We start from the raw sequence: 26,914 nt of genomic DNA on the forward strand, positions 1-26,914 counted from the left end.
ATGAAGTGTGCATGGAGCCGGCGAGGCCTTGCAAAAGCCGGTTCTCGGGGCCCGATGCGCATGCACCGAAGACCGGCTTTTCCAATCTGTCAAAATTTCTTAAGACAGATCGAACGCACCCCCGCAGGAAGGACATCCGCACAGGAGAGATTGGGCTATTTGCACAACTTATACCCAGCGAATGTTAATCAAACATTTATGCCTGATAAAAGCAGGCACATAGCTTACTTTTACCAGCGTAATACGTAAAAAAAAATGTTTAATTTAATCATTCATTTTTATGTTTAAAAACCCTGTTCATTAAGGTGAGTTTATTTTTAACCCTATTAAAACACATTAAAAAAATTCCCCCAAATATTTTTTTTTCTAAAACATTTAATTACATTTAATTTAAATTTAATTTAAATATGTGCAGTTTATTTTTTATTTATTGTAAAGTGTTTTAGGGGGTTATTCTCATAGTAATGGGAACTCGTACAAACAAACGGATATGATGTAATTGTCATCACGGAAACATGGCTCCAGGGTAACCAAGGCTGGGAACTCAACATCAAAGAGTGTTCAACATTAGGAAGGATAGACAGAAAGGAAAAGAAGGTGGGGTGGCGTTGCTGGTTAAAGAGGAAATTAATGCAATAGTAAGGAAGGACATTAGCTTAGATGATGTGAAATCTGTATAGGTGGAGCTACGGAATACCAGGAAACGCTAGTGGGAGTTGTGTACAGACCACTGAACAGTAGTAATGAGGATGGGGACAGCATCAAACAAGAAGTTAGGGATGCGTGCAATAAAGGTACAGCAATTATCATGGGCGACTTTAATCTACATATTGACTGGGCTAACCAAACTGGTAGCAATGCGGTGGAGGAGGATTTCCTGGAGTGTATTAGGGATGGTTTTCTCGACCAATATGTCGAGGAACCAACTAGAGAGCTGACCATCCTAGACTGGGTGATGTGTAATGAGAAAAGACTAATTAACAATCTTGTTGTGCGAGGCCCCTTGGGGAAGAGTGACCATAATATGGTAGAATTCTTTATTAAGATGGAGAGTGACACAGTTAATTCAGAGACTAGGGTCCTGAACTTGGTGAAAGGTAACTTTGATGGTATGAGGCGTTGAATTGGCTAGAATAGACTGGCAAGTGATACTTAAAGGGTTGACACTGGATAGGCAATGGCAAACATTTAAAGATCACATGGATGAACTTCAACAATTCTACATCCCTGTCTGGAGTAAAAATAAAACTGGGAAGGTGGCTCAACTGTGGCTAACAAGGGAACTTAAGGATAGTGTTAAATCCAAGGAAGAGGCATATAAATTGGCCAGAAAAAAGCAGAAAACCTAAGGACTGGGAGAATTTTGTAATACAGCAGAGGAAGATAAAGGGTTTAATTAGGAGGGGGAAAATAGATTATGAGAGGAAGCTTGCTGGGAACATAAAAACTGACTGCAAAAGATTCTATAGCTATGTGAAGAGAAAAAGATTAGTGAAAACAAACGTAGGTCCCCTGCAGTCAGATTCAGGTGAATTTATAATGGGGAACAAAGAAATGGCGGAGTAGTTAAACAAATACTTTGGTTCTGTTTTCACGAAGGAAGACGCAAACAACCTTCTGGAAATACTAGGGGACCGAGGGTCTAGAGAGAACGAGGAACTGAAGGAAATTCTTATAAAGTGGGAAATTGCGTTAGGGAAATTGATGGAATTGAAGGCCGATAAATCCCCGGGGCCTGATAGTCTGCATCCCAGAGTACTTAAGTGGCCATAGAAATAGTGGATGCATTGGTGATCATTTTCCAACATTCTATCGACTCTGGGTCAGTTCCTATGGACTAGAGGGTAGCTAATGTAACACCACTGTTTGTTTAAAAAAGAGGGAGAGAGAAAACGGGTAATTATAGACCGATTAGCCTGACATCAGTAGTGGGGAAAATGTTGGAATCAATTATTAAACAAGAAATAGAAACGCATTTGGAAAGCAGTGACCGGATCGGTCCAAGTCAGCATGGATTTATGAAAGGGAAATCATGCTTGACACATCATTTGGAATTTTTTGAGGACTCATAGAGTGGACAAGGGAGAACCAGTGGATGAAGTGTATTTGGACTTTCAAAAGGCTTTTGACAAGGTCCCGCACAAGAGATTGGTGTGCAAAATCAAAGCACATTGTATTGGGGGTAATGTACTGACGTGGATAGAGAACTGGTTGGCAGACAGGAAGCAGAGAGTCGGGATAAACGGGTCCTTTTCAGAATGGCAGACAGTGACTAGTGGGGTGCCGAAGGGCTCAGTGCTGGGACCCCAGCTCTTTACAATATACATTAATGATTTAGATGAAGGAATTGAGTGTAATATCTCCAAGTTTGTAGATGACACTAAACTGGGTGGCGGTGTGAGCTGTGAGGAGGACGCTAAAAGGCTGCAGGGTGATTGGACAGGATAGGTGCAAGGTGACTTGGACAGGTTAGGTGAGTGGGCAAATGCATGGCAGATGCAGTATAATGTGGATAAATGTGAGGTTATCCACTTTGGGGGCAAAAACATGAAGGCAGAATATTATCTGAATGGTGGCAGATTAGGAAAGGTTGAGGCGCAACGAGACCTGGGGGTCATGGTTCATCAGTCATTGAAAGTTGGCATGCAGGTACAGCAGGCGGTGAAGAAGGCAAATGGTATGTTGGCCTTCATAGCTAGGGGTTTTGAGTATAGGAGCAGGGAGGTCTTACTGCAGTTGTACAGGGCCTTGGTGAGGCCTCACCTGGAATATTGTGTTCAGTTTTGGTCTCTTAATCTGAGGAAGGACGTTCATGCTATTGAGGGAGTGCAGCGAAGGTTCACCAGGCTGATTCCCGGAATGGCGGGCCTGACATATGAGGAGAGACTGGATCAACTGGGCCTTTATACACTGGAGTTTAGAAGGATGAGGGGGGATCTCATAGAGACTTACAAGATTCTGACGGGACTGGACAGGTTAGATGCAGGAAGAATATTCCCGATGATGGGGAAGTCCAGAACCAGGGGACACAGCCTTAGGATAAGGGGTAGGCCATTTAGGACTGAGATGAGGAGAAATTTCTTCACTCAGAGTTGTTAACCTGTGGAATTCCCTGCCGCAGAGAGTTGTTGATTCCAGTTCATTGGATATATTCAAGAGGGAGTTAGATATGGCCCTTACGGCTAAAGGGATCAAGGGGTATGGAGAGAAAGCAGGAAAGGGGTACTGAGGTGAATGATCAGCCATGATCTTATTGAATGGTGGTGCAGGCTCGAAGGGCTGAATGGCCTACTCCTGCACCTACTTTCTATGTTTCTATGTAATACTCGATAGTGGTTCGTGGTCCAGGCCCATATGATTGCAACATAGACATCTGTACCTGAAAGACAGATCCCCCATACGCTGCGCAGCGAATGAAGGCCTCAGACAGAATCATGCGTTTTTCCGGGACCAACAGGTAGTTTTGTAGATTTTTTGGAGGTCGGATGAGTTCATATGAGGAAGCCTCCAACCACAATTTTCCCCCCAATGTATTAATCAACTGTTCTAAATTGCTGGTCAGCACTACTCGCCTGTTCAACAGTGCTACTCAGCAGCATTGTAAACAGCAGATTCAGAGTGCCACTCTCGTGATGGTATTACACTTTAAAGTTTATCATACTCCTTCTCCCACTTTGCACTTATCCTATTCCCTGTCAACAGAATTTCATCGGTACTGTTTCAGGCTGAGAGTTGGGCACTATAGGATTGACACTTACTGATTTTTTTTGCTCATTCAATATTAGTGAGCCACTTCAGCATCTGATCAAATTGATCACTATGACCAGATTCCACTGCTACACAACTTCTTGCATAAATTGCAATTCTGTACCACTAATACTGCAGCCATGGTTAGTGCTTTGGGTTCAAATGATTTTGCAATTTTTTTGCATGTTTGGTAGACAAAGAACAAATATTGGGCCTGAAATTGCAGTCAGAGTCTTCCCAAGGGTGAAAAAAATGCCTCCGATTCGCAACAAAAGTATCTTTGGACTCTTGCAGTCCTGGGCCTGTAGACGTACGCCTGTGTAAAGGCCCACGTAGCCCAGGGACGCATGCAGTTCACAAGCGTCCCTGGGATTACATGAGCTGGCCCAACCAATCAAATACATTTTATGTATTGAATCCCCATAAGCATAATAGAAATTACATAAACACTTTCTCGCAACCTAAATGAAAATAAATCATCGCTGTTTAAAATTAATAAATAATTTAAACATGTAAAACAAAAGTGTAATTTTTTGAAAAATAAATTTAAACATCTTTAATGGGGCCAAAAATAACCTAAACTAATTTTAATTATTTTTGAATGTTTGATTTTTTTAAAGTTTTATTTTCATTCTTACGGTGATAAAAGAAGGCCCTACGCCTACTTGTAACAGGCATAAGTGTTTAGTGGGCATTCGCTCGGCAGCAGTTGGGCAAAAAGCCCAACTCTCTGCCAGCGAATGTCCATTTCCTCTGCATGCGTATGATCTGTCAAACTGGAACTTGACATCGCAAGTTCTGGGGTTTTCGGCATGCAGAGTGCATGTGGAAACCCGGAACTTGTGGGGCACTTTGCATACACATCATCTCTCAGTCGTCATATTATTATTATTCTGCTCTCGGGCTCTACTCAATAACTCCACCTTAGTTCTTCATACTATTCTCATTAGTACTTTGTTGATAACTGAGTGAAATGGGTATTAATAGTTTCATTGTGCATAATATTTTTTAAATTGTCAATCATGATGTTACAAAGCTATTGCAGATGTGCAAGTTAAATGTAATGGTATTCAGTTCTTAGCCACTGTACCAAGTGCTATAGTACTGTATAAACAGTTCAGTTTGAGATGAACATGGCTGAGACCAGGACCAGATTAAAAGTAAGCAGTTGTTGGTTCCAGTAGAATCAGGTCTTGAAAGAGTTTGAAGAGCTTATGCCAAACTTACTGTGTGTATTGAAAGTGAAATGCTATTTATCACATTCAGATCCATCAGTACAGCACAGTATAGTACTAAAAATCTTTCTAAACAATTGCAAAAAATTACCTACCATTCATAAACTAACGTTTTTTTCCTCTGCAGTTGTATTTGAATCTGGTCTCTCGCAAAGCAAATTGTGATGTATTTCCTTAGACTGTTGGATAGATAATGTATACTTGCGAAACAGTTATAAAAGATTCATTCTGCATGGATCCTGTGTCCTGTGTGCATACTATTAAATTGTTCTATGTAGTAGCTATTATACATATAAAAGCTACAGATGGTTGAAACAGCATTAATGCATTTGGAGTTGCGAGATAAGTGTTTTTGTTTTATATAAGTTACCTAGAACGAATTGGATTGAATTATGGTAGTGCTCGAAAATGCTGAAACAGCTGAAAGAAAAGCAAAGTCTCAGCGGATGCATTTTTACGTTTTGCAGCTTGTACAAATCATCATAAACACAACACACCTGGAACAAGCCTGTAAATACCTTGAGGATTTTATAACAAACATCACCAATGTTTCCCCAGAGACTGTGCACACCACACGACTTTATGGGCTGTCCACATTCAAGGTATGTGCAGTACGGATATGTTTAAGCAATCAGCATTCGGAAATTTACTTTGTAATTACTATAGTCATGTGTAAAAGTTATTTTAATAGCTGTAATAATTTTGACTCTGTATGTACCTATGATTGAGCAGTAAGTGAACTTAAAGCCAGTATCAAAATATTTTTTAGCAATATAAAACTTGGGAGGGAAAAAATTAAATGTCCAATTGGCAAATATATTGGCTTTCCACCATCCTCTGGGTGACTTGGCTATTTGATCTGTTCTGGAAGTAAATAATTGACACATTCTATAATAAAAGTTTATTTTATAACCAAATGTAAAATAATTTTATATGCACTTTGCCCCTAGAATTGATTAAACTATTCTTCTGCTTTAACTGACTTTCACTTAGATTTCTTTCTGTGAACAGCTGTGTACCAAATCGCTTCCAAAACTGCCTGTATAGTACCCCAGCTATTTGTTGTATATTAATCAAAACTCTTGTTTCATTTTTTTCCAGGTAAGATCAATGTGATTCACTTTGAATATGTTAATTGATTCATGTTGCAATTTCTTTATGGTTTACAATGTGTGTTAGTTTGATAAAGGAAACTGGAAATAATATACATCTTCAAGAAAAAGATCTAAATTATTTTTCTTTTTTTGGAATTTGCCTGATATGTTATGAGGATTATATGTTTTGTCTGCACAATGAAGATATTTTTACAAAAGTGATTTAAAAAATTATTCAAGTTTGGCGATCGCTTTTGCTATAATAGATATATATCTCAATTAATTTAAATGATGGTTTTATGCAGGATGCTAGACATGCAGCAGAAGGAGAAATATACACAAAGCTTAACCATAAGATTGATGAGTTCATACAGCTATCTGACTATGAATGGACTATGACAGAGCCCAATGGTCGAGCCAGTGGTTATTTAATGGATCTTATAAATTTTCTCAGAAGCACTTTTCAAGTTTTTACACATTTGCCTGTGAGTATTAAAGATGAGAATGAAAATGTGAAAATAATGCTCTTGAGTATAATTTGTATTTTTTTCTTTCTTGGTTTAAGATCCTTAAACTACTTAGTTTTCCTGTTATTCATGCCTATAATTTTTAAGACTGTGCAGATTATAGTTTTTATTTACTCTTAGCTTGAACAAGAATTAAAATGTCACTTTCTTTCCAACTGATTCCTTGATGGTTCTTGATGTATAAACTAAAAGGCAAACCGGCTTTACTGTTGGAAGAGAATTTCCATTAGTTACATAGGTGGCATTAATCCAATTTTCAAAGATCTCCTAGTGGATGGAGAAAACAGTGACTATATGTATAAAATGTTACACTTCTGGTCTGGCTTTGATATTTAACTGCTGTCAAAATCAGACAAAATAATGTTTAAAATAAGATTGACCGTTTTACTGTGCAGCAGAACTGATTGATGGAAATGGCGTGTTGAATGTTTTTTTTAAAATTTGCCACATAACACACACCCCTAAATCTAAATATGATTGGAATTTAATTAGTACACAAAATTATGACCATTAATGAAAGGGATGGACATTCTATGATTTTTGTATTGTGTAGCTGTCCACCTAGCGGCTGATCTAATTAGTAATGGTATGCTTTGGTTTTACAAATTATTTTCCTTTTTATTATTGGTGTTCACACTTCTTTCCACACCTGTTTACATTTGATTTTTTGTTTTGATTTCCTTGCTGGGTTCCTTCTCAGAATAACGTCAATCACCATGCAGCAATGTCGGTGAGTAGCTGAAGAAAGCATGCACATCTCAAGGCTATGAACTGACTACAGGCTTGTTGCTCAAGTCGAGTAGCCTTCGATATAAATTTAAAAGTCAGCAACTAAAATTGCCCTCCCCCACCCCCCAACTACTGACTTTTGCTTAGTCTGTATAGAACAAATAAATTACTGACTGGCTAGAATAGGCAGGAATTAGTTAACAGTAACGTACTGTGATAGGATGTTGAGTAAATTGTATATTATTGTGATACTACATAGGTCGAAGGGCCGAATGGCCTGCTCCTGCACCTAATTTCAATGTTGATAGCCTTCAAAATGCATCTCTGTTTGTTATAGTGGCCATTGGTATAATAGAATTAGCATTTCTACTCAAAGGTGGAAAGATCATCTAAGTGTTTTTGCCTTAAAAATAACATACTACAGCAGCAGCAACAAACTTTGAGCAAACTTTCATGTTTTTATTAAACGTAATTAAAATAGTCTTTTTCTGCACAGCTTTATGTGCTATAGAAGCCAAAATACTGTATCTTAACTTAATCATTCTTTGTAGATGTATCAAGGATTTTTGGTTCTTTCCTATATTGAGTAAATTGTATATTATTGTGATACTACATAGGTAGTATGCACCAATCTACCAGTGGATTCCCATCTTTCTTTGGAATAGGAAAAATATTTTTTCCTTACAAAGACTTGTTCTGTTGCAACCACCCAGTGATGAATAGACTAGAGAAGCTGGGGTTGTTCTCCAAGGAGCAGAGAAGGCTAAGAGGAGATTTGACAGAGGTGTTTAAAATCATGAAGGGTTTAGATAGAGTAAATAAAGAAAATCTATTTCCAGTGGCTGTAGGGTCGATAACCAGAGAGCACAGATTTAAAGTGATTGGCAAGAGAACCAGAGGTGACATGACGAAAATCTTTTACACAACGAGTGGTTAGGCTTTGGAATACACTGCCTGATAGGGTGGTGGATACAGAGTCAATAGTAGCCTTCAAAAAGGAATTGGATAAATACTTGAAGGAGAAAAAAGTGCAGGGATATGGGGAAAGAGTGGGGTAGTGAGGCTAACTGGATTGCTCTTTGAAAGAGCCAGTGTAGATTCGGTGGTCCAGCTGGCCTCCTTCTGTGCTGAACTATTCTCTGAATCCATGATTTGATTCTATGATGCTGTAATTTCTGGTTACAAAAAACTGGTGACTCTCAAAATTTGCAGTCATAATTCAACACATTTTGTGCTTTAAACCACAGAAATGACTGAATACTAATAATTTAATTATTTTTTTCATCATTAACTATTAATCTAGTGGACATAACATTAGCTATATTTTCTTAGTGTGTTCATGATTTAAAATAATTAGCCTAAAAAACAAGTATTGATTTTTAAGACTAACAATTTGCTCAATGTATTCAAAGAAACATTATGATGGTAGTGTGATGAAGCAGATAGTTCCTTAAATATTCTTAAATTAAAATAAACCATTTAGTTTATCATTTGAGAAAAGGCTTTCTCTTTTTTTTTCCCTCTGTGTACTGCACAAGAACAGTCCTGAATAAAAAAAAATTTTTGTAGTTGTGTACATGACTAATCTGCTTTTCAACCCTTGCCTTCCCTTCCCCAACCTGTTGTTTCTAAACCTCTTGACTCTGCAATGTGAGATACCAATTGTACAACCAATATTTTGGACATAGTGCCCAATTGTCCACTTTTGGAGATCAAAGCCAGTGGAGATTTTGAACTTTCTCCGCTTCAGAGGTCATCCCATGAGCCATTGTGGCTCCGTTGTAATGGCTCCGTCTGCTCCACTCGCAGCACCCTGTTTCCAAAGTGATGTTTTAACAAAAACATTGTATTAAATTATCAAATTCATTCTATTGAGCCTTGAGCCTGAGAGAAAGGGGTGGGAATGCCTGCTCATTTGACAGTGAAATCAGGAAATCTTGTACACAGTGCAACATTCAATCTCCGAGTGGCAACGGCAGTTAAGAGTTAAGACTAGTGATGAGGTATGAGGTAGACAAGAGTGCAAATGTGAACTAACATAAAAGGGAGAAGAGTACCAGTAGATTTGTGGGAGGAGGAGGGAAGTCCCTCCCTGAGCTACAGGAGGGAGGAGGAAGAGTTCCAGTGTGAACTGGTAGAGGGGAGAGAAGAGTGTTGCCGTGATCTAGCGGAGGAGGGAGAAGAGAGAGAATGTGAACTGGGGAAAGGGCAGGAAGGAGAAGAGCAGCAGTATGAACTGAATACGAGGGGAGAGAAGAATGTCAGCGTGAACTGGAGGGATTAAAGGAGACCCATGTATTTTAAAACAATTTAACAATTAAATTTAGCAATGGAATACCAATATATATCCATATAAGCCAGGAATTCTTCTGCAAGAATTGAGGGGAAAATCCCAGCAACTTCTGCCATAATCTTCTGCGATACAATGATGGAATGTTAGATATACCTGCCACATAAGTCAGCGCAAGCCCCATTGACCTTTTAATGAAATTATAAAATTATCAGCTCTCTTGTGGCTGTGCCAGTTCTATTGAAGCTCTTGATCAGCTTTATTGAAGCTCTTGAGTCAGCTTTAAACTGTTTTCTGCTTTGGCATGTATTAACACAGACCCCAAAAGTATAAGATACTGACTGCCAAAATGTGGTTCCTCACTTTTTAGAAGTGCACAATATTTTACTGCTATTGTACTACTTCCTGAAGATGGGGCTAACCCCTCACCAACAAAGCGCTATATTTCAACTTAAATAAAATATCTCCAGAATGGCCTGTTAGTATTTGTTGTCTTTCACTTTTATGGCCTGTGATGTGATTTTGGAGTCATGCACCAGTCGATGCACATCATGCTTTATGTACAGTTAGTAATGCTGGTAAAAGAGGCTCATGTGACTCAAGATGGCAAAAATGCCTCATGTTTGTTGTTGACTTGTGTTGTCCTCTCCTTGTGGACCAATGTGCAATGACTGAGTGACTTGGGAACAACACACCAGCAGGGGTGCAGCTAATAGTTTTAAGTTTGTACACACTGAAGCTGATCTGTTGACCTCCTCCCTGTGCTACAATCCCGCCCCTAGTCTCCCAATAGGCATGTTATTCTGTAACAACTCATTAAATTTGACTATTGAATTCAGGATAGTGGATGTCAACACAAAGTCAAGAATTAATAAATATTACAATTTAATTATGGATGTCTTGATATTTTGGACCTTAGTGTGGTCCCAGTCCCCAGGTTTAAACAAATGTATGAAAATTATCTTTTAAAACAAAACTTTTTGCCCTTCGTCTTTTTTTTATATGCAGTTGCCTCCTGCCCAAAGACAGCTTTGGGGTGTGTGAGATTATGGCAGTTTCGAGGAGAATGTACTTTGCTTTGAGGCCACATTAAAAAACTTTCCAAGATTCTGGGAAATTCAAATCAGCTGATGCACCCACAATGCTACTTAGATGGTTAGGACAGTTAGTAGAGGTGGAAACTCTGGAATCATTTAAGACGCTGTGATGGGGGAAACTGAGTTTATATGGAAGAATGATCAATTTGGGCTAAAATTGATGCCTGTAGTACTGGCTGTGAGAAACTCCCTAGACTTACCAGAGAATGAGCATGGCCATATGTCCCTCTTTAACAAAATAAAGATCTAATAAGGATTTAAATCTAAATAAAGGTGGTATTCCTAATGCTCCAATCTTGAACTAACTTAATGGAGGCTAGTGAATATACTTTGAGAAGCTCACCAACAGCATAAATTTGTAAAATATACACACTGATATTCAGAAAATGTTTCAGACTGTTCACGTCCTTTCACTAAAGAGAGTCTAGGATGTCATTGCAATGTGTTTTTTACTTTTGTCTACTTAAGAGTAATTTGTAAAATGTTGCTTCAAAATATCATTTATCCAAAATATTTAGGCGACATGAAATTTATTCAAATGAAAGAGTGGCCAAAAAGAAAAAAGAAAGACTTGCATTTATATAGTTCCTTTCATTACCACCAGACATCTCGAAGCACTTTACAGCCAATGAATTACTCTTTTTGAAGTGTAGTCACTGTTGTAATGTGGGAAACACTGCAGCCAATTTGCGCACAGCAAGCTTCCACAGCAATGTGATAATGACCAGATACAGGTTAAACTTCCCTTATCCAGCACTCTTGGGACCTAGCCTGTGCTGGATAGGGGAGGTCAGTGGCCCTCTTGGGGGGGGGGGGGGAGGGGAGAGAGAGAAAGAGGTCAGCGCCTCAGGTGGGCTGCGAAGGAAGTCTTGGCGGGCCGGGTGTCGGCGTGGAGGTCGACCGCATTCTGCGCATGTGCCCCCGGCTGCTGGAATCATGCCGGACGAGGGTGGTGCCGAATAAGGAAGGTCCATCCTGTAATCTGTTTTCCATGTTGATAGAGGGATAGATATTGCTTCGGATACTGGGGATAACTCCCCTGCTCTTCTTCAAAATAGTGACGTGATATTTTACGTCCACCTGAGAGCGCAAACGGGACCTCTGTTTAAGGTCTCATCTGAAAGATGGCACCTCCGACAGTGCAGTACTCTCTCAGTACTGCACTGGTGTGTCAGCCAACTGCTAATAATGTACCATTTGGGCCTGATGTAAATATTGAGCACGTTTTAAACTTGTCAAAATTAATTGAGTGCAAACTTTCTCATGTAGGCCAGACTGATACGAGATACCCTGATGAGAAAATGGGAGTCATTAGCGTCAATGGGTGTCATTAGCTTCACCTTGCTTCAAGGTGAAAGCACTGCATCCTGTCCAGCTGATGCCTCCTTTCCACAAGGAATGTGTTGAAGATTTTGCCCCTTGCAAACACAGCATCTGTCACTTGCTTGATACAGATGTGCCCTGCAGACTGCCTGGCAGAGAGTGCACGTCCCTGGGGTGGCTTGGAAGAAACCAGTAGAATGATAGTTTTATGCTGTGATGACCTTCACTTCTACAGGAAGAGCCTCACTAGTTCCATAATTTGTCTGTCAGTCATGCTACAACAGACAAGGCAAACGTATGGCAGAAAGGAAGCAGAGAGTCGGGATAAACGAGTCCTTTTCAGAATGGCAGGCAGTGACTAGTGGGGTGCTGCAGGGCTCAGTGCTGGGACTCCAGCTATTTACAATATACATCAATGATTTGGATGAGGGAATTGAGTGTAATATCTCCAAGTTTGCAGATGACACTAAGCTGGGTGGCGGTGTGAGCTGTGAGGGGGATGCTAAAAGGCTGCAGGGTGACTTGGACAGGTTAGGTGAGTGGGCAAACGCGTGGCAGATGCAGTATAATGTGGATAAATGTGAGGTTATCCACTTTGTTGCCAAAAACACAAAGGCAGAATATTATCTGAATGTCGCCAGATTAGGAAAAGGGCAGGTGCAACGAGACCTGGGTATCATGGTACATCAGTCATTGAAAGTTGGCATGCAGGTACAGCAGGCGGTGAAGAAGGCAAATGGTATGTTGGCCTTCCTAGCTAGGGGATTTGAGTATAGGAGCAGGGAGGTCTTACTGCAGTTGTACAGGGCCTTGGTGAGGCCTCACCTGGAATATTGTGTTCAGTTTTGGTCTCCTAATCTGAGGAAGGATGTTCATGCTATTGAGGGAGTGCAGCGAAGTTTCACTCGACTGATTCCCGGGATGGCAGGACTGACATATGAGGAGAGACTGGATCGACTGGGCCTGTATTCACTGGAGTTTAGAAGGATGAGAGAGGATCTCATAGAAACATATAAAATTCTAATGGGACTGGACAGGTTAGATGCAGGAAGAATGTTCCCGATGTTGGGGAAGTCCAGAACCAGGGGACATAATTAAGGATAAGGGGTAGGCCATTTAGGACTGAGATGAGAAACTTCTTCACTCAGAGTTGTTAATCTGTGGAATTCCCTACCGCAGAGAGTTGTTGATGCCAGTTCATTTGAATATATTCAAGAGGGAGTTAGATATGGCCCTTACGGCTAAAGGGATCAAGGGGTATGGAGAGAAAGCGGAAAAGGGGTACTGAGGTGAATGATCAGCCATGATCTTATTGAATGGTGGTGCAGACTTGAAAGGCCGAATGGCCTACTGCACCTATTTTCTATGTAAAGTAAAGCAAAGCTGGTGAAGACCAGTCTCCTCTGACATAGGCACGTACATGTGAGGAGGTCTATAAATATGGGTCCAAGTTAGTGGTGAGTGCAGACAGAACACCCCAGGTGTCCTTGCAGCAGCATTTGGTGAACCTCTCTTCCTCATCTGACGCATCCAGAATGTTTGGAACCTGACAGGGAATGCCCATGCTCAGCACTTTGTATGGTCTTTTGTACTCATGCAGTAAAAGACAATAATGAAGAAAAGCAAAAATAGCCAAGTTCTCCGCAAAAAAGTAAAAGCAGAAAAAATATTTCCTGATGAATAGGCCTCCTTCAGCAGGCCAGGCTTTGGGATCTTTGATACACTATGCAAACCAGGTGAGAAGTGCACTGTGGGCTGTCTCATGACCTCAGTATTCTGGCACGGGACCTCTTTTTAAGTAAAAAAAAATCAATCCAAATACTGCTTCTGTCTGCCAGTAGCTGCTTTAGAAACATAGAAAATAGGTGCAGGAGTAGGCCATTTGGCCCCTCGAGCCTGCACCGCCATTCAACAAGATCATGGCTGATCACCCACCCCAGCACCTCCCCCTCCACTACCCCCCCAGCTGCAAGGACCACATCCAATGAACTGGCACTAACAACTCTCTGCGGCAGGGAACCCCACAGGCCAACAACTCCCCGAGTGAAGAAGTCTCTCCCAATCCCAGCCCCAAACAGCCCCCCCCCCCATCCCAAGAGCATGCCACCCCCCCGGCTCTGGACCCACCCAACACCGTGAACACTCCTCCCGCCCCGTCCCGCCAGAATTCTTCCAAAATGCCAAACACCCCCAAATGTCGAGCGTCGAGCCCCCAGCCCCGGCCACCCCGGAGCCACGCCCCCGCGACTCCAACCACACCATATCCACCAACCGCCATCTGTGCAGTCAACCCGCCCACCCCACTCTGAACACTCCCCGCACCAAGGCACAGAGCCCCCAGGCCCACCCCTCCAATACACTTTGCCCCCCCAGACCTTCGCTGCGGTTTCTCCGCCCCCCCACCTCCACCACTCTCCCCTCCATCCCCCGCCCCCGTCTCCCCTCCACTTCCCTCTGCCTCCCCGCACAGGCTTCCATCTTGGGGGCGGTAACCTTCTGGGGCGCAGGGAATTTTAGCCCCCAGCGTGGAAGTCCTGCTCCCGCCGCAGAATTGGCCTTGCCATCCCTCAATGGAAGCGGAATGCAATTTCCCACACTTCACTTCCTTTGGGGGCAGTTACCGGGGCACGACTGGATGCTCCTATGACAGTTTGAACTGGTGCTCTCCAGTCTCCCATCCTGCGACAGTCTGAAATGCTTTGTAGCCTTATTTGTGCATTGCTGGAGAAAATCAAAGTTTATAATGTAATACTATAAATTAATTATTAAATTATTCTATTTAAAGCAAAGTGTTTGATCAGTTTCACTACTAAAATGGGAGACTGGGGAGGTGTGCTAGCATAATGTCAGAAATCTCACGACAGCTGTTTATATAAGTTGTAGGATACAAGTTGTTCCTCCCTCTCACTTTTCATGCAAATTGGGCTAAAACAAACAATGCCCGCAGATTGAAGCAGGCCTCATCAGAGTTATAGGACTAGAATCCCTTTTTATGGCCTGTTTTTAATTTTCACCATGCTAATGTGCAGATTAGGATGGTAAAAATCCCAAAACTAGCCACAAATTTTGAATGCTCATTTGTGTAGCTGTTTTGTCGTTTGTGTCTGGTTACTGATAAAATGTCACTTTAGCTGAAAGTAACTGCAAAGTACAAGTGACTGAATGTAACTGAGAAGCAATTATACTGATTGATTGCTTAAAGTCATGTTACATGTAAAATAGAAGTCTTTAGATTTTTTTTTAACTTCCTTTGTGAGGTAGATTGGCATATTTAGTTGTCCTATTAAGAATTGTTTTTGCATAGCTAGAATTGCAATTTATAATACCTCTTGCATTAATTTCAGCTGGCCAATGCATAAAATAAAATGAATAGCTGCCATTTATATTCAGCAGTATTTGGACCAAAATACGGGTGAAAACGTTGAGTTGAAACACATTAACTTCAATTATGGACTGATGAAATTAAAGATATATTTGTTATGTTTTATAAGCCAGAGCTGCTCTTGAGAAATAGGCTTTACTGCAACTTCTTTGTTCATTTGAGTAATAAGGAATCCACAATGCACAGTTGGTAGCAAGACACGAGTGTGTAAAGGGCAACTCTTAACCACATTTGGCTCCGAAGACTGTCACTCAAAAGCCCACATCGGCTGGCCAGAGAATGGGCTTTGTTACTGATTCTACCAAATGTCACCTCATGCTGTTTTTGATTGGCACAGTTTGGCAGGGAGGATGGATGAATCTGTCACTGGCTGGTTAATTGTGTTGCCGGTCTCATCCTGACAGCAGGTCTTTGACTCTTAAGTGGCTCAATGCAAAGCAAATTAGCAGACTGTAGTCATATTTCTCATTCTGTATGCCTTGACTTGGGTGAATGCAGCTCATAAATCATATTGACTGGCACTAAACAGAATGATGAAAGCTGCTTTTTAGACAGCTAGTGCAGATGAAATATCCAACACTGGTGATGTGCCATGCAAAGATGTTTACATCAAACCCTTTGGGAATCTTAAAGTAGAAAGTATCTTTGTGGCAAGTGTTCCTAAAGAAATCTGTGAATTAAGCGTCTGGGTCTGTCTGCCAAGTCATCAAAAATTTTGTGAGTTAATTGTTTTTAGTTTAACTGTTTAGTTCAGTTGTGATTCAGCAGAAATTTGTTCGAGCAAGGAGAAAAATATCCCGTCATTCATTCGGTCTTTGACCTGGTCATTTGATTAGTGAGTAAAATGAGAAAGTATGATGAGCTTATTTTTAATTTCACAATTTCTAACCTAATTTCTTAAGGTAAATATGTTGCCTTAGTAAACAACCATTATTCTAAAGTTCAAAATTATAGTTCTGTACTCTCAAGTTATTATTGATGCCTTCCTTTTAACCTATTATATCATGGGTGAATCTGTCTTTTGAGAATTAAAAAACACTATGCATCCAGTCATAAACTGACTTTATGTTCATGACGTTGAACCTATAAAGATTTGCCTTTTCCTATTTTCCCTGTGTTTTGATAGCTGACTTTAATAATTTAGGTTGAGGATTTAGTTTAATGCATAGGCTGATCACAGTTTCAGGAAAACTCCAGCTTATTTGTTTCAGCCTACAAGTGATGCACCCCAAACTAATAAATTACAGTAATAAAGCTACTCCAGCATCAATGATAGCTTTATTACTGAACTACTAACCCAAAACCCCAAAACAATTTTGTATAAAATAAAAAGTGTAAACACTCTGCCTCTCCTAATCTCTCTGTTTTAATTTAGATTTTTTTTCACCAATATCTATCTACTTTTTAACGGCTATTTTCCCAGCTAGTGAATAGGATAAATTCTGAAGATTGATATTACTGCATTAACCTTTGACATAGAACAGCATGCGCAAGCTCAGAACTCGATGAATATTACCCATCCTGCAGTGTGTTAGTGCCTGTTGTCTAACAGACATTTCATTTAGATAAACCAAAACTCCAGCTAATGAGGTATCAGCAAACTCTAATTAGGAAGGCTTCTCAGTAGGATGGGTAAATAGTAGTATATAATGTATACCATGATTGTAAATAAGATAACTTATCTCACGTACTGCACTCTTGCACTTAATCTCTTGAAATCGTTGCTTCTAATGCTGACTTGCATATAACAAAATCACAGCAGACTAAAAGTAACATTTTGGATAATAACCAACAAGCTGGGGCCTCCTGGTTCTTGTTTGCCTGATCACCTTTGAGGGGTTGGAGAGGTATTTTTGATACAAGTTACCTGAATTGGATCCAGGTCTTTTTTTGTTTTTGCCATTGCCAGGAGGTGTGGAGGAAAGGTGTGATTCCAGTAAAAAAAATGGCCTGATGGACTCTTCCCGTCATGCGTACATAACATAAGGCATACTTGAGAGAATACTTTTATTTATGTGAAGTGATTGTGCACAGAGTAGCCATTTGCTTGTAATGTGCACATGGGTTTTTCCAGTGTAAAATGTATATGTTTATACATCTAAAAGTAATGCTATGCATATAAAGTTTTGGTTGGAATAAAATACTGGAACTAAAAAATAAGCAATTTAAATGACTAAAGGATTAATGCATTGTAAGAGATCACATTGATTGGAATATTTATTACAAAATAAAAGATATTTAGTGTGTTTTATATTCGAATGTGGAGCTGCTCTTTGTTTAACTTCCAGTGCTCTTACCTGTTTTTAAAACCAGTGGCATGTGGTTTATTACCACAATAAAACATATGTTTCCTGTCGCCATGAGGCTGATATGAAGCAGCACAAATTTCGAAACTACTGTGAAACCCAAGCTTTCTGTCATGGGATACAAAGTGCTATCAACTTCAAAAGCAAGCAACATATTGCATATCAAGTTGTATTTCTTTCCTGAGTTAAGGAGGGGAAAGTGGGCTGTAGTTTCCACTATTGAAGTCTATCTTTGTTGGAAGTACAGATCGTGAGGACAGGATTGGGCTTAGCCTTGATACCTCCCTACAGGATTGGGTTTAGCCTTGATACGCCCCTACAGGATTGGACTTAGCCTTGATACCCCTCTACAGGATTGGGCTTAGCATTGATACCTCCCAATTGTCAAACTGCATGCTGACACTCTCATGAATATTTGGTTGAGGTAGTTGAAGGCAACTATTAAATGGTGCCCAGCAAGGAGTGGTTGCCTTCAGTAGGGGAGGACAGGAACAAATATGCTTGGAAAAAATATTGTCCAAAACATAGACTTGGAGAAAAGTGCTATTTGGAGTCTAACAAATCTTTTTATTTTCTTGAAATAAAACACAGAAAATTGTAGCAGAAATAAAATGTGTCTTTTAAACAGCCATGCTTCATCCTCATTACTGGTCTTGCTGTGACAGCTGTGATGTATGTGTTAAAGATTTAAAATATTTGTTTTATATAGGAAGGTCAGGAAAGATAAAACATCACCAGATGGGACACTAGGAGGGCAAAGGTAGACACATTGATGGGCTTAGACAGAGAGAGAAAACATTGGGTATAGCACAGGGAGAAAGTACAACCCAGCTTCAGCCTCAGGCTTGTGAGCAGCACCGCATTAGTATTTAATGAAACAAAAACTTTATGATCACGATATTCAAGAACAAAATTCCCTTCCAGTGTTGTCAAAGCAGAATTGCTTTTATTCTGGCAAGAGGACTTTGCAATATCTTTTGCAGATCTTCCTTCCACTTCAGACTCCCACCCTCGCTGTGTCTTCCTTACAGATCTTCTTTGCCACTCTCTTCCCAATCTCCCCTCTGATTCTTTTAAAATGTAATAACTAGTTGGGATTGTCACAAAAGCACTGGAATTGTTTTGTTAGAATATGTGGGTATATTGTCCATCTTGACACCATTGCTGGTAAGCAGTGTGATCGTTGGAGATGTAATTGTGCTTTTCCATTTTCCTAGTTTGAAAACTATTCACAAATTGTAGAATTTCTTTGTTTTTTTTAAAAAACTTGATAATTAAAGAATGTTGGTGCCATAACTACAGGCCTGTAATTAAATTTGTAGCTAAATTGAGGAGCTCATGGACGACTTTGTCATAAACATAAGAAACATAAGAATTAGGAACAGGAGTAGGCCATCTAGCCCCTCGAGCCTGCTCCGCCATTCAACAAGATCATGGCTGATCTGGCCGTAGACTCAGCTCCACTTACCCGCCCGCTCCCCGTAACCCTTAATTCCCTTATTGGTTAAAAATCTATCTATCTGTGATTTGAATACATTCAATGAGCTAGCCTCAACTGCTTCCTTGGGCAGAGAATTCCACAGATTCACAACCCTCTGGGAGAAGAAATTCCTTCTCAACTCGGTTTTAAATTGTCTCCCCCGTATTTTGAGGCTGTGCCCCCTAGTTCTAGTCTTCCCGACCAGTGGAAACAACCTCTCTCCCTCTATCTTGTCTATCCCTTTCATTGTTTTAAATGTTTCTATAAGATCCCCCCTCATCCTTCTGAACTCCAACGAGTAAAGACCCAGTCTACTCAATCTATCATCATAATGTAACCGCCTCATCTCCGGAACCAGCCTCGTGAATCGTGTCTGCACCCCCTCCAAAGCTAGTATATCCTTCCTTAAGTAAGGTGACCAAAACTGTACGCAGTACTCCAGGTGCGGCCTCACCAATACCCTATACAGTTGCAGAAGGACCTCCCTGCTTTTGTACTCCATCCCTCTCGCAATGAAGGCCAACATTCCATTCACCTTCCTGATTACCTGCTGCACCTGCAAACTAACTTTTTGGGATTCATGCACAAGGACTCCCAGGTCCCTCTGCACCGCAGCATGTTGTAATTTCTCCCCATTCAAATAATATTCCCTTTTACTGTTTTTTTTTTTTTCCCCCCAAGGTGGATGACCTCACATTTTCCGACATTGTATTCCATCTGCCAAATCTTAGCCCATTCGCTTAACCTATCTAAATCTCTGCAGCCTTTCTGTGTCCTCTGCACAACCCACTTTCCCACTAATCTTAGTGTCATCTGCAAATTTTGTTACACTACACTCTGTCCCTCTTCCAGGTCATCTATGTATATTGTAAACAGTTGTGGTCCCAGCACCGATTCCTGTGGCACACCACTAACCACTGATTTCCAACCCGAAAAGGACCCATTTATCCCGACTCTGCTTTCTGTTCACCAGCCAATTCTCTATCCATGCTAATACATTTCCTCTGACTCCGCGTACCTTTATCTTCTGCAGTAACCTTTTGTGTGGCACCTTATCGAATGTCTTTTGGAAATCTAAATACACCACATCCATCGGTACACCTCTATCCACCATGCTCGTTATATCCTCAAAGAATTCCAGGAAATTAGTTAAACATGATTTCTCCTTCATGAATCCATGCTGCGTCTGCTTGATTGCACTATTCCTATCAAGATGTCCCGCTATTTCTTCCTCAATGATAGTTCAAGCATTTTCCCCACTAGAGATGTTAAACTAACCGGCCTATAGTTACCTGCCTTTTGTCTGCCCCATTTTTTAAACAGAGGCGTTACATTAGCTGCTTTCCAATCTGCTGGTACCTCCCCAGAGTCCAGAGAATTTTGGTAGATTATAACGAATGTATCTATTATAACTTCCGCCATCTTTTTTAATACCCTGGGATGCATTTCATCAGGACCAGGGGACTTGTCTACCTTGAGTCCCATTAGCCTGTCCAGCACTACCCCCCTAGTGATGGTGATTGTCTCAAGGTCCTCCCTTCCCACATTCCTGTGACCAGCAATTTTTGGCATGGTTTTTGTGTCTTCCACTGTGCAGACCGAAGCAAAATAATTGTTTAAGGTCTCGGCCAAGATTGACACTGTTCTGCTTCCACCGCCCTCCCATCACCATATCTGCCAAGCCAACTCCCAGGCTCCATGCTGCCCTAGCCCGGTCTCTAGTATTTCTCCCATCTCCTCTATCCATCTTTCTGAATGTGGTGTTGCATATCAAGTTTGTGCTTGTGCAACTCCCTGTTTGAACCTCTCCAACCCTTACCCCAGCACAGAAATGACCGTAACTAAAGTCATGAATGACATTCTCTTGTGACTTTGACCATGGTGTATTATCCCCCCTCAACTTCTCTGGAACCTTGACCATGGGTGACGACATCATCCTCCTCTAATGCCTTTCCTTCATTGTCTAGCTTGGTGCCTACTGCCTTTGTTTGCTTCCATTTATACCTATTTGATTGTAACCAGAACATCTCCAGCAATGGCCTTTTATCCCACCCTCGTACCGTTGCCTCCGGAGTCCCCAAAATACCTATCCCTGGTCCCCTGGTCAACTGCATGCTTCTCCTTGGTAATGTCATCTGCAGGAATGGGGTAATCTTCCACATGTACACTGAACATCATGGGCCGCCCCGACCTGTGTGAAAACACCACCGCAGGTTGGGGCTATAAATAGAGCTGGAGCGCCAGGCCCTGGAACATCGTGGGTCAAAGTGCGGTGAATGAGGGTACGGGGCCCAGAAGAGTCGAGGGCCCAGGGGCAGCACGGGCCTGTCCACACCTCTATGTGTGCGCACTAGGTCCGTGCAGCAGAGCAGGTCTCCAGCCGTCCTGGTTAATCCTTGCCACTGGATAAAGGTCTAGCTCTGTCGAGCCCGTGTGGTGGTTGATGTGCAACGGTCACCACACGTTTTTAAAAAAAATCCACGCACAGGCATCTTCCACCCCCTCAATTGGAGTTCAGGACTGGAACATCGGGTCCTTTATTGAAACATCTTTGAACTCTTGTGGAAGCATGTCATCCTCGATCGATGGACCGCCTATGAATGAAAATGTACACTGACGACACCTATGTCTGTCTCAGCAACAACTCTCTCGACCCCCTCCATTGCCACTGTGCAGCTGGCCCATCACCTCCTTTCTGATTTATATTGGTTCCTGGTCCCCTCACACCTCAAATTTAAAGTTATCTTTGTGTTTAAATTACACCTCCTTTTCGCTAACGTCCTCCAACCCTACGGTGTCCCTACCCCCCTCCCTAACCTGTCTATTCCTTGGAGTCTGGTCTCATGTGCATCTCGATCATGTGTGTTTGCTCCACCATTGGTGGTTGTGACTTCAGCCACTTAGGCCCCCTAGTCTGGAATTCACTCTCCTTAAACCCTGTCTATCTCCTCCTTTTAAGACCCTCCTTAAAACCCATCGCTTTCCCCAAGATTTTTGTCACCCATCCTAATATTTCTTTAATTGACTTAGTGTCCATTTTTTGACTACACTTGTGTGAAACGCTTTGAGATGTTTTTCTATGTTGAAGAGGCTATATAAATGCAAGTTGTTGTTGGGAATAGTTCTACGGTGTTAACAGTATTTTTGGTAAGGCTGTTTGCAAGAATTATTTATTTTCAATGATTGGTGGAAAGATTCATTATCTTCTTGCACCTCCCAAAATACAATTGTGATCTTTTTCTTGTACTCCTTAACAGTATACAATGGTTACAACACGGAAGAAGGCCATTCGGCCCATCGCGCCCATGCCGGCTCTCAGCTAGTCCCACTCCCTTTTCCCCGTAGCTCTACAAATTTTTTTCTTTCAGGCACATAACAAAATCCCTCTTGAAAGCCACGATTGCATGTACCACCACCACCCTTTCAGGCAGTGCATTCTAGATCCTAACCACTTGTGTAAAAATGTTTTTTCTTATGTCGCCTTTGGTTCTTTTACCAATTACCTTAAATCTGTGTCCTATGGTTCTCTATCCTTCCACCAGCAGGAACAGTTTCTCTCTACTCTGTCCAGACCTCTTATGATTTTGAACATCTCTATCCACATAACTCTCATTCCTGGAATCATTCTCCTAAATCTTTCCTGCACCCACTCTAAGGCTTTTCCATCCTTCCTGAAGTGCAGTGCCCAGAATTGATCACAATACTCCAGTTGAGGAAGAACCAGTGTTTTATACAGGTTCATCATAATTCCCATGCTTTTGTACTCTATACCTCTATTCATGAAGCCCAGGATCCCGTAAGCTTTTTTAACCGCTTTCTCAACCTCCCCTGCCACCTTCAATGATTTATGCACATGTATCCCTAGGTCTCTCTGTTCATGCACACCCTTTAGGATTGCATCCTTTAGTTTATATTGCCCCTCCTCATTCTACCAAATTTCATCTGCCACATGTCTGCCCATTCCACCAGTCTGTCTATGTCCTCTTGAAGTCTCTCACGATCCTACTCACTGTTTACTATATTTCCAAGCTTTGTGTCATCTGCAAATTTGGAAATTGTGCCCTGTAGACCCACATCCAAATCATCCAAGAAAAACAGTGGTCCTAATACCGACCCCTGGGGAACACCACTGTATACCTTCCTCCAGTACCGTTCACCACTACTCTCTTTCCTGTCACTTAGCCAATTTCGTATCCAAGCTGCCACTGTCCCATTTACTCCCTGAGCTTCAACTTTGATGGCAAACCTAATATGTACCACTACAAAAATCATGAAGCATTAATGCATTCTAATTTCTGGCAGTACTTTCATTCTTTTTACAAACTAAACAAAAAAAAGTGTGATTGTGGGGACATTCCCTTCAAATATTCCAATTGTCACTGGGCCCAGCTGGTCCATTTGGTTCCTGCTGCTCGGAGACTGAGTCAGCATATTTGGTAGGCTAACAGCTTTAACAAAGACCAGCCTATGATCATGGCTAAAACATCGACCAGTTTGGACAGCAAAATGTGCAAGATTGTGTTTCAACTGTAAAACGGTTACTATGTTTTAAGGTATAAGCTTAAGGTATCTCCAATTCACTTTCCTGTTGGATCACCCATACAGTTCAGCATGCAAATCTGTGCTGTTTTGCACTGACAACCTTATGTGTTAGTGATTTGTTCAGAGCAGTGAATTTGTCCTGTAAAATAGAACAAATTGTTATTCCAAGTGTACAGTACATGTATTCTTGTTTCTTCTCTAATGGGGTGGGTGGGGGTGGGAAATAAATGAACACTTCTAGGGAGTAACCATCGAGGAAGAAGGAACAGCCAGCACTGAGGGAGGAGACGCAGCATAGATAATGTTGGCACGATTCAGATTTCTGGTTTGCTCCATATCTGGTTTTTGGAATTGTGGCATTATACTGTAGCAGAATTGAACATGACGAAAAACTGATCAGTAAGCCTTTGCAGTTTCCTGATTTGAAACATTTATTTTCACTGTTTATCAGTATATTTAAGAAGGAATAGAAAACCATTAAGCACTTGAGTGTCGCACTGAAATATTGTTACTTAAACATTGGTCAGTTACTCGGTTCATCAGAATTGTTTCTTTTATATTACATCTCTTCTACATTGTAACATCATCTCAGTTTCTGGATTATAGGGATTATTTTAAATTTTAAGGAGTTAAATGTTAGTCATAACAGTGGTATTCATTATAATAATTTCAAATGCTCCTGCATTTTATAAATTGAATGTTAGAATTTTGGTTGACAACCTATTAATCTGCTTATACAGTTATTACATTATATAGGCAGAATAAATAGGACATGGAGCTGATTTGATGGAGCAGTATGTTATACTGGAATGCAGTACTTGTTCCATTAAATTAAAATGACATTTCCATTAAGTATTTCAAACCTATTACTCTGTAATTAAATGAACTGTGGCCATTGATTTTTAGCTTCCTTTTCCCATTCATATTGATATTGCTTGGGGAGCAGAACTGCTTGTCTTCCAATGTGATTAACATTAGATTTGAGAACTCCTGGGCATGCTGTTTTTGCATTGTGTCTTACACTTTTGTTCATCGATTTATGTCAAAATGTTGTGTACTGCTTCAGTTTTAAAATGTCTTCAGTTTAAAAAGAAGTGACATCCCTGATAGGGTCTGTACTTGTTTTGGTTTGAAATGTCACCAGTAAAGTGAAATGCATTAAACGGCATTTAAAATAACTTTTTGTGGCTCCTTCACAATAAGATAGTATAGTGGGGCTTGTGATTTTCTGTGCTTCATACACATTGGTATCAGGGTATTAAGTTGCAACATAGCACCTTTTGATTAATAAGATTCAAGAACAAGAGGAGGAAAAATGTTTTTAAAAAGCTAATGCCACGCTGGAACCGTACCCCAGTAAGGGGCTTAATGCCGGATCTAAGGGGAGAAAATAAATGTTAGAAAAGCAATTATTTAGCATAAACATTCATTGCATGTTATGCCTTCACACACATTGCATCTTGTAACCATATGCATTTATTGCATTTTATAACCATACACATTCATTGCATTTTATAACTATGCGCATTCATTGCATTTTAGTGGTTGAATAGTAAGAGAGAAATTACTGATATATAATCTAGGAATTTGGTGTAACAAGACCAATTCCATTCCATCTGGATTTCCAAAATTGCAGGAAATGCTAAGGTTTGATTTTACTATATGAACTTGAATAAAAGGTACTGAGTTTTATTAGCATGCTTTCAGGTAACATGCAAGGTTATTGATCAGTGGAATAATTATCATGTGAAAGTCTTTGAACCCAAGTAAGGTTCAATTTATTTAGAATTAATACATACACCTACAGATTGATTTATTTGTGCCATAATTTATATGTTTTGATAGCTGTTTTTAAAACTGAAATGTGGACTCACCCGCTGTTTCTTGACTAACCAACATTAGCTGCTTTATACATTTATCTCCTTGTATTCACTTCCGCTGTTAATGAAGGACTTTTCCATATCAACTCCTTCGGCTGTAATAGTATGGCTATCCATGCTGCAGCCTTTCACTGAGATCAGTAGTACTTAGTAGCTGGTTGATCTGTGGTACTTGAAGCTGAATAAAATGTCGGTATCTGTACCATTGTTTTTCTTTTGGAACCCTTGGAACTTAAGCATGCCATCAACAAGAAATCAATGAACTTCACTTTGTCCAAAGCCTACAAAGGTGAGTTCAGAAAAGTTCTTTTTTGCCATAAGAAGTCATCAGATGGCAGAGTGGTGGCAATGGAGTCCAGGGTTATGGTGGGGAGGTAAAGCTGTGTGTAGTCAGCATATATAGGGAAGGTGACCATTGCATCTAGATGATGAAAAGGAGTTGTCCAAGGATGGAACCTTGGGTTGTCCATACAGTGTGAGAGCAGAAGCCATTGCAGGAGATTTTCTGACCACATTGGAACAGGTAGGATTGGAACCAATGGAAATGGATCACAGCTGAGAGGTGGTGCAGGAGAATGGAGTGTTTGACTGTGCCAAGTGCCGCAGAGCAGTCGAGAAAGACGAGGGATTGAGTGGTGTGACAGTTACAAAAGATATCAGTGACTTTTCTGAAATAAGAACAGAAAATGTTGGAAATGCACAACATTTGTTTTTTTTTTCACCTGCTTATCTACCTGCTACACTTTTTTTACAAAAAAGTATATTCCCACAAACTGCTAAAATAAAAGTAAGTTTGTCTTGTTTCATGACATCATAAAGAAACTTCTGCGACATTAGTACAGACATTCTGAAATCATATTAATCCGTGGTGCTCATTTTTAGATGTTTCATTGGCATAACTCATGATTCCACTGTTTCTAAATTTCATTTTTTCAATCAGTAACGTCGATCTGTTAAATGATTGTCTTCTGACGGACAACTACTCTAACTGGCAAATGCGCACAAAGAAAATTAGAGCTTAGACTGAGTGCATCTTGGAAAAGTATATGTTACAATATGAAGAATATTGACAATGAATGAATTATAGTAGTTAGACTCATGACATGATCATAAACTTGAAATTTGGCTGTGGGGTAGATAAGTGGCCACGGTAGTTACATTTGGTCATAAATATGTGTAGAAAGATGCAGGTCAGGATCAGCTCTTCTAATTAAAAAGGTGAATATCAATTTTTAAGTTATAAGCATTTATTTGTAATTATCAAAATTAATCTATAAAATGT

General features: G+C 40.5%; 1 protein-coding gene across 16 annotated transcripts in view; it reads left to right on the top strand.

Moving 5' to 3' along the window:
- exoc6 (exocyst complex component 6) overlaps positions 1–26,914 on the top strand; it is a 281,622-nt gene that overhangs the window by 132,068 nt on the left and 122,640 nt on the right. For 11 of the 16 annotated variants that reach the window (XR_011592770.1, XR_011592771.1, XR_011592775.1 and 8 more), the window contains 3 exons: positions 5,450–5,584; positions 6,382–6,561; positions 7,304–7,333. Coding sequence is in view for 7 of the 16 variants with exons in the window: in XM_070876819.1 (XP_070732920.1) it covers positions 5,450–5,584; positions 6,382–6,561; positions 7,304–7,333 (345 nt within the window). In the remaining 9 variants the exon portion in view is untranslated. The remainder of the gene's footprint in view (positions 1–5,449; positions 5,585–6,381; positions 6,562–7,303; positions 7,334–26,914) is intronic. The other 5 variants (XR_011592773.1, XM_070876820.1, XM_070876816.1 and 2 more) reach the window with 2 other exon arrangements.

This window comes from Pristiophorus japonicus, chromosome 3, assembly GCF_044704955.1.
Source record: "Pristiophorus japonicus isolate sPriJap1 chromosome 3, sPriJap1.hap1, whole genome shotgun sequence".
NCBI classification, from domain to species: Eukaryota; Metazoa; Chordata; class Chondrichthyes; family Pristiophoridae; genus Pristiophorus; species Pristiophorus japonicus.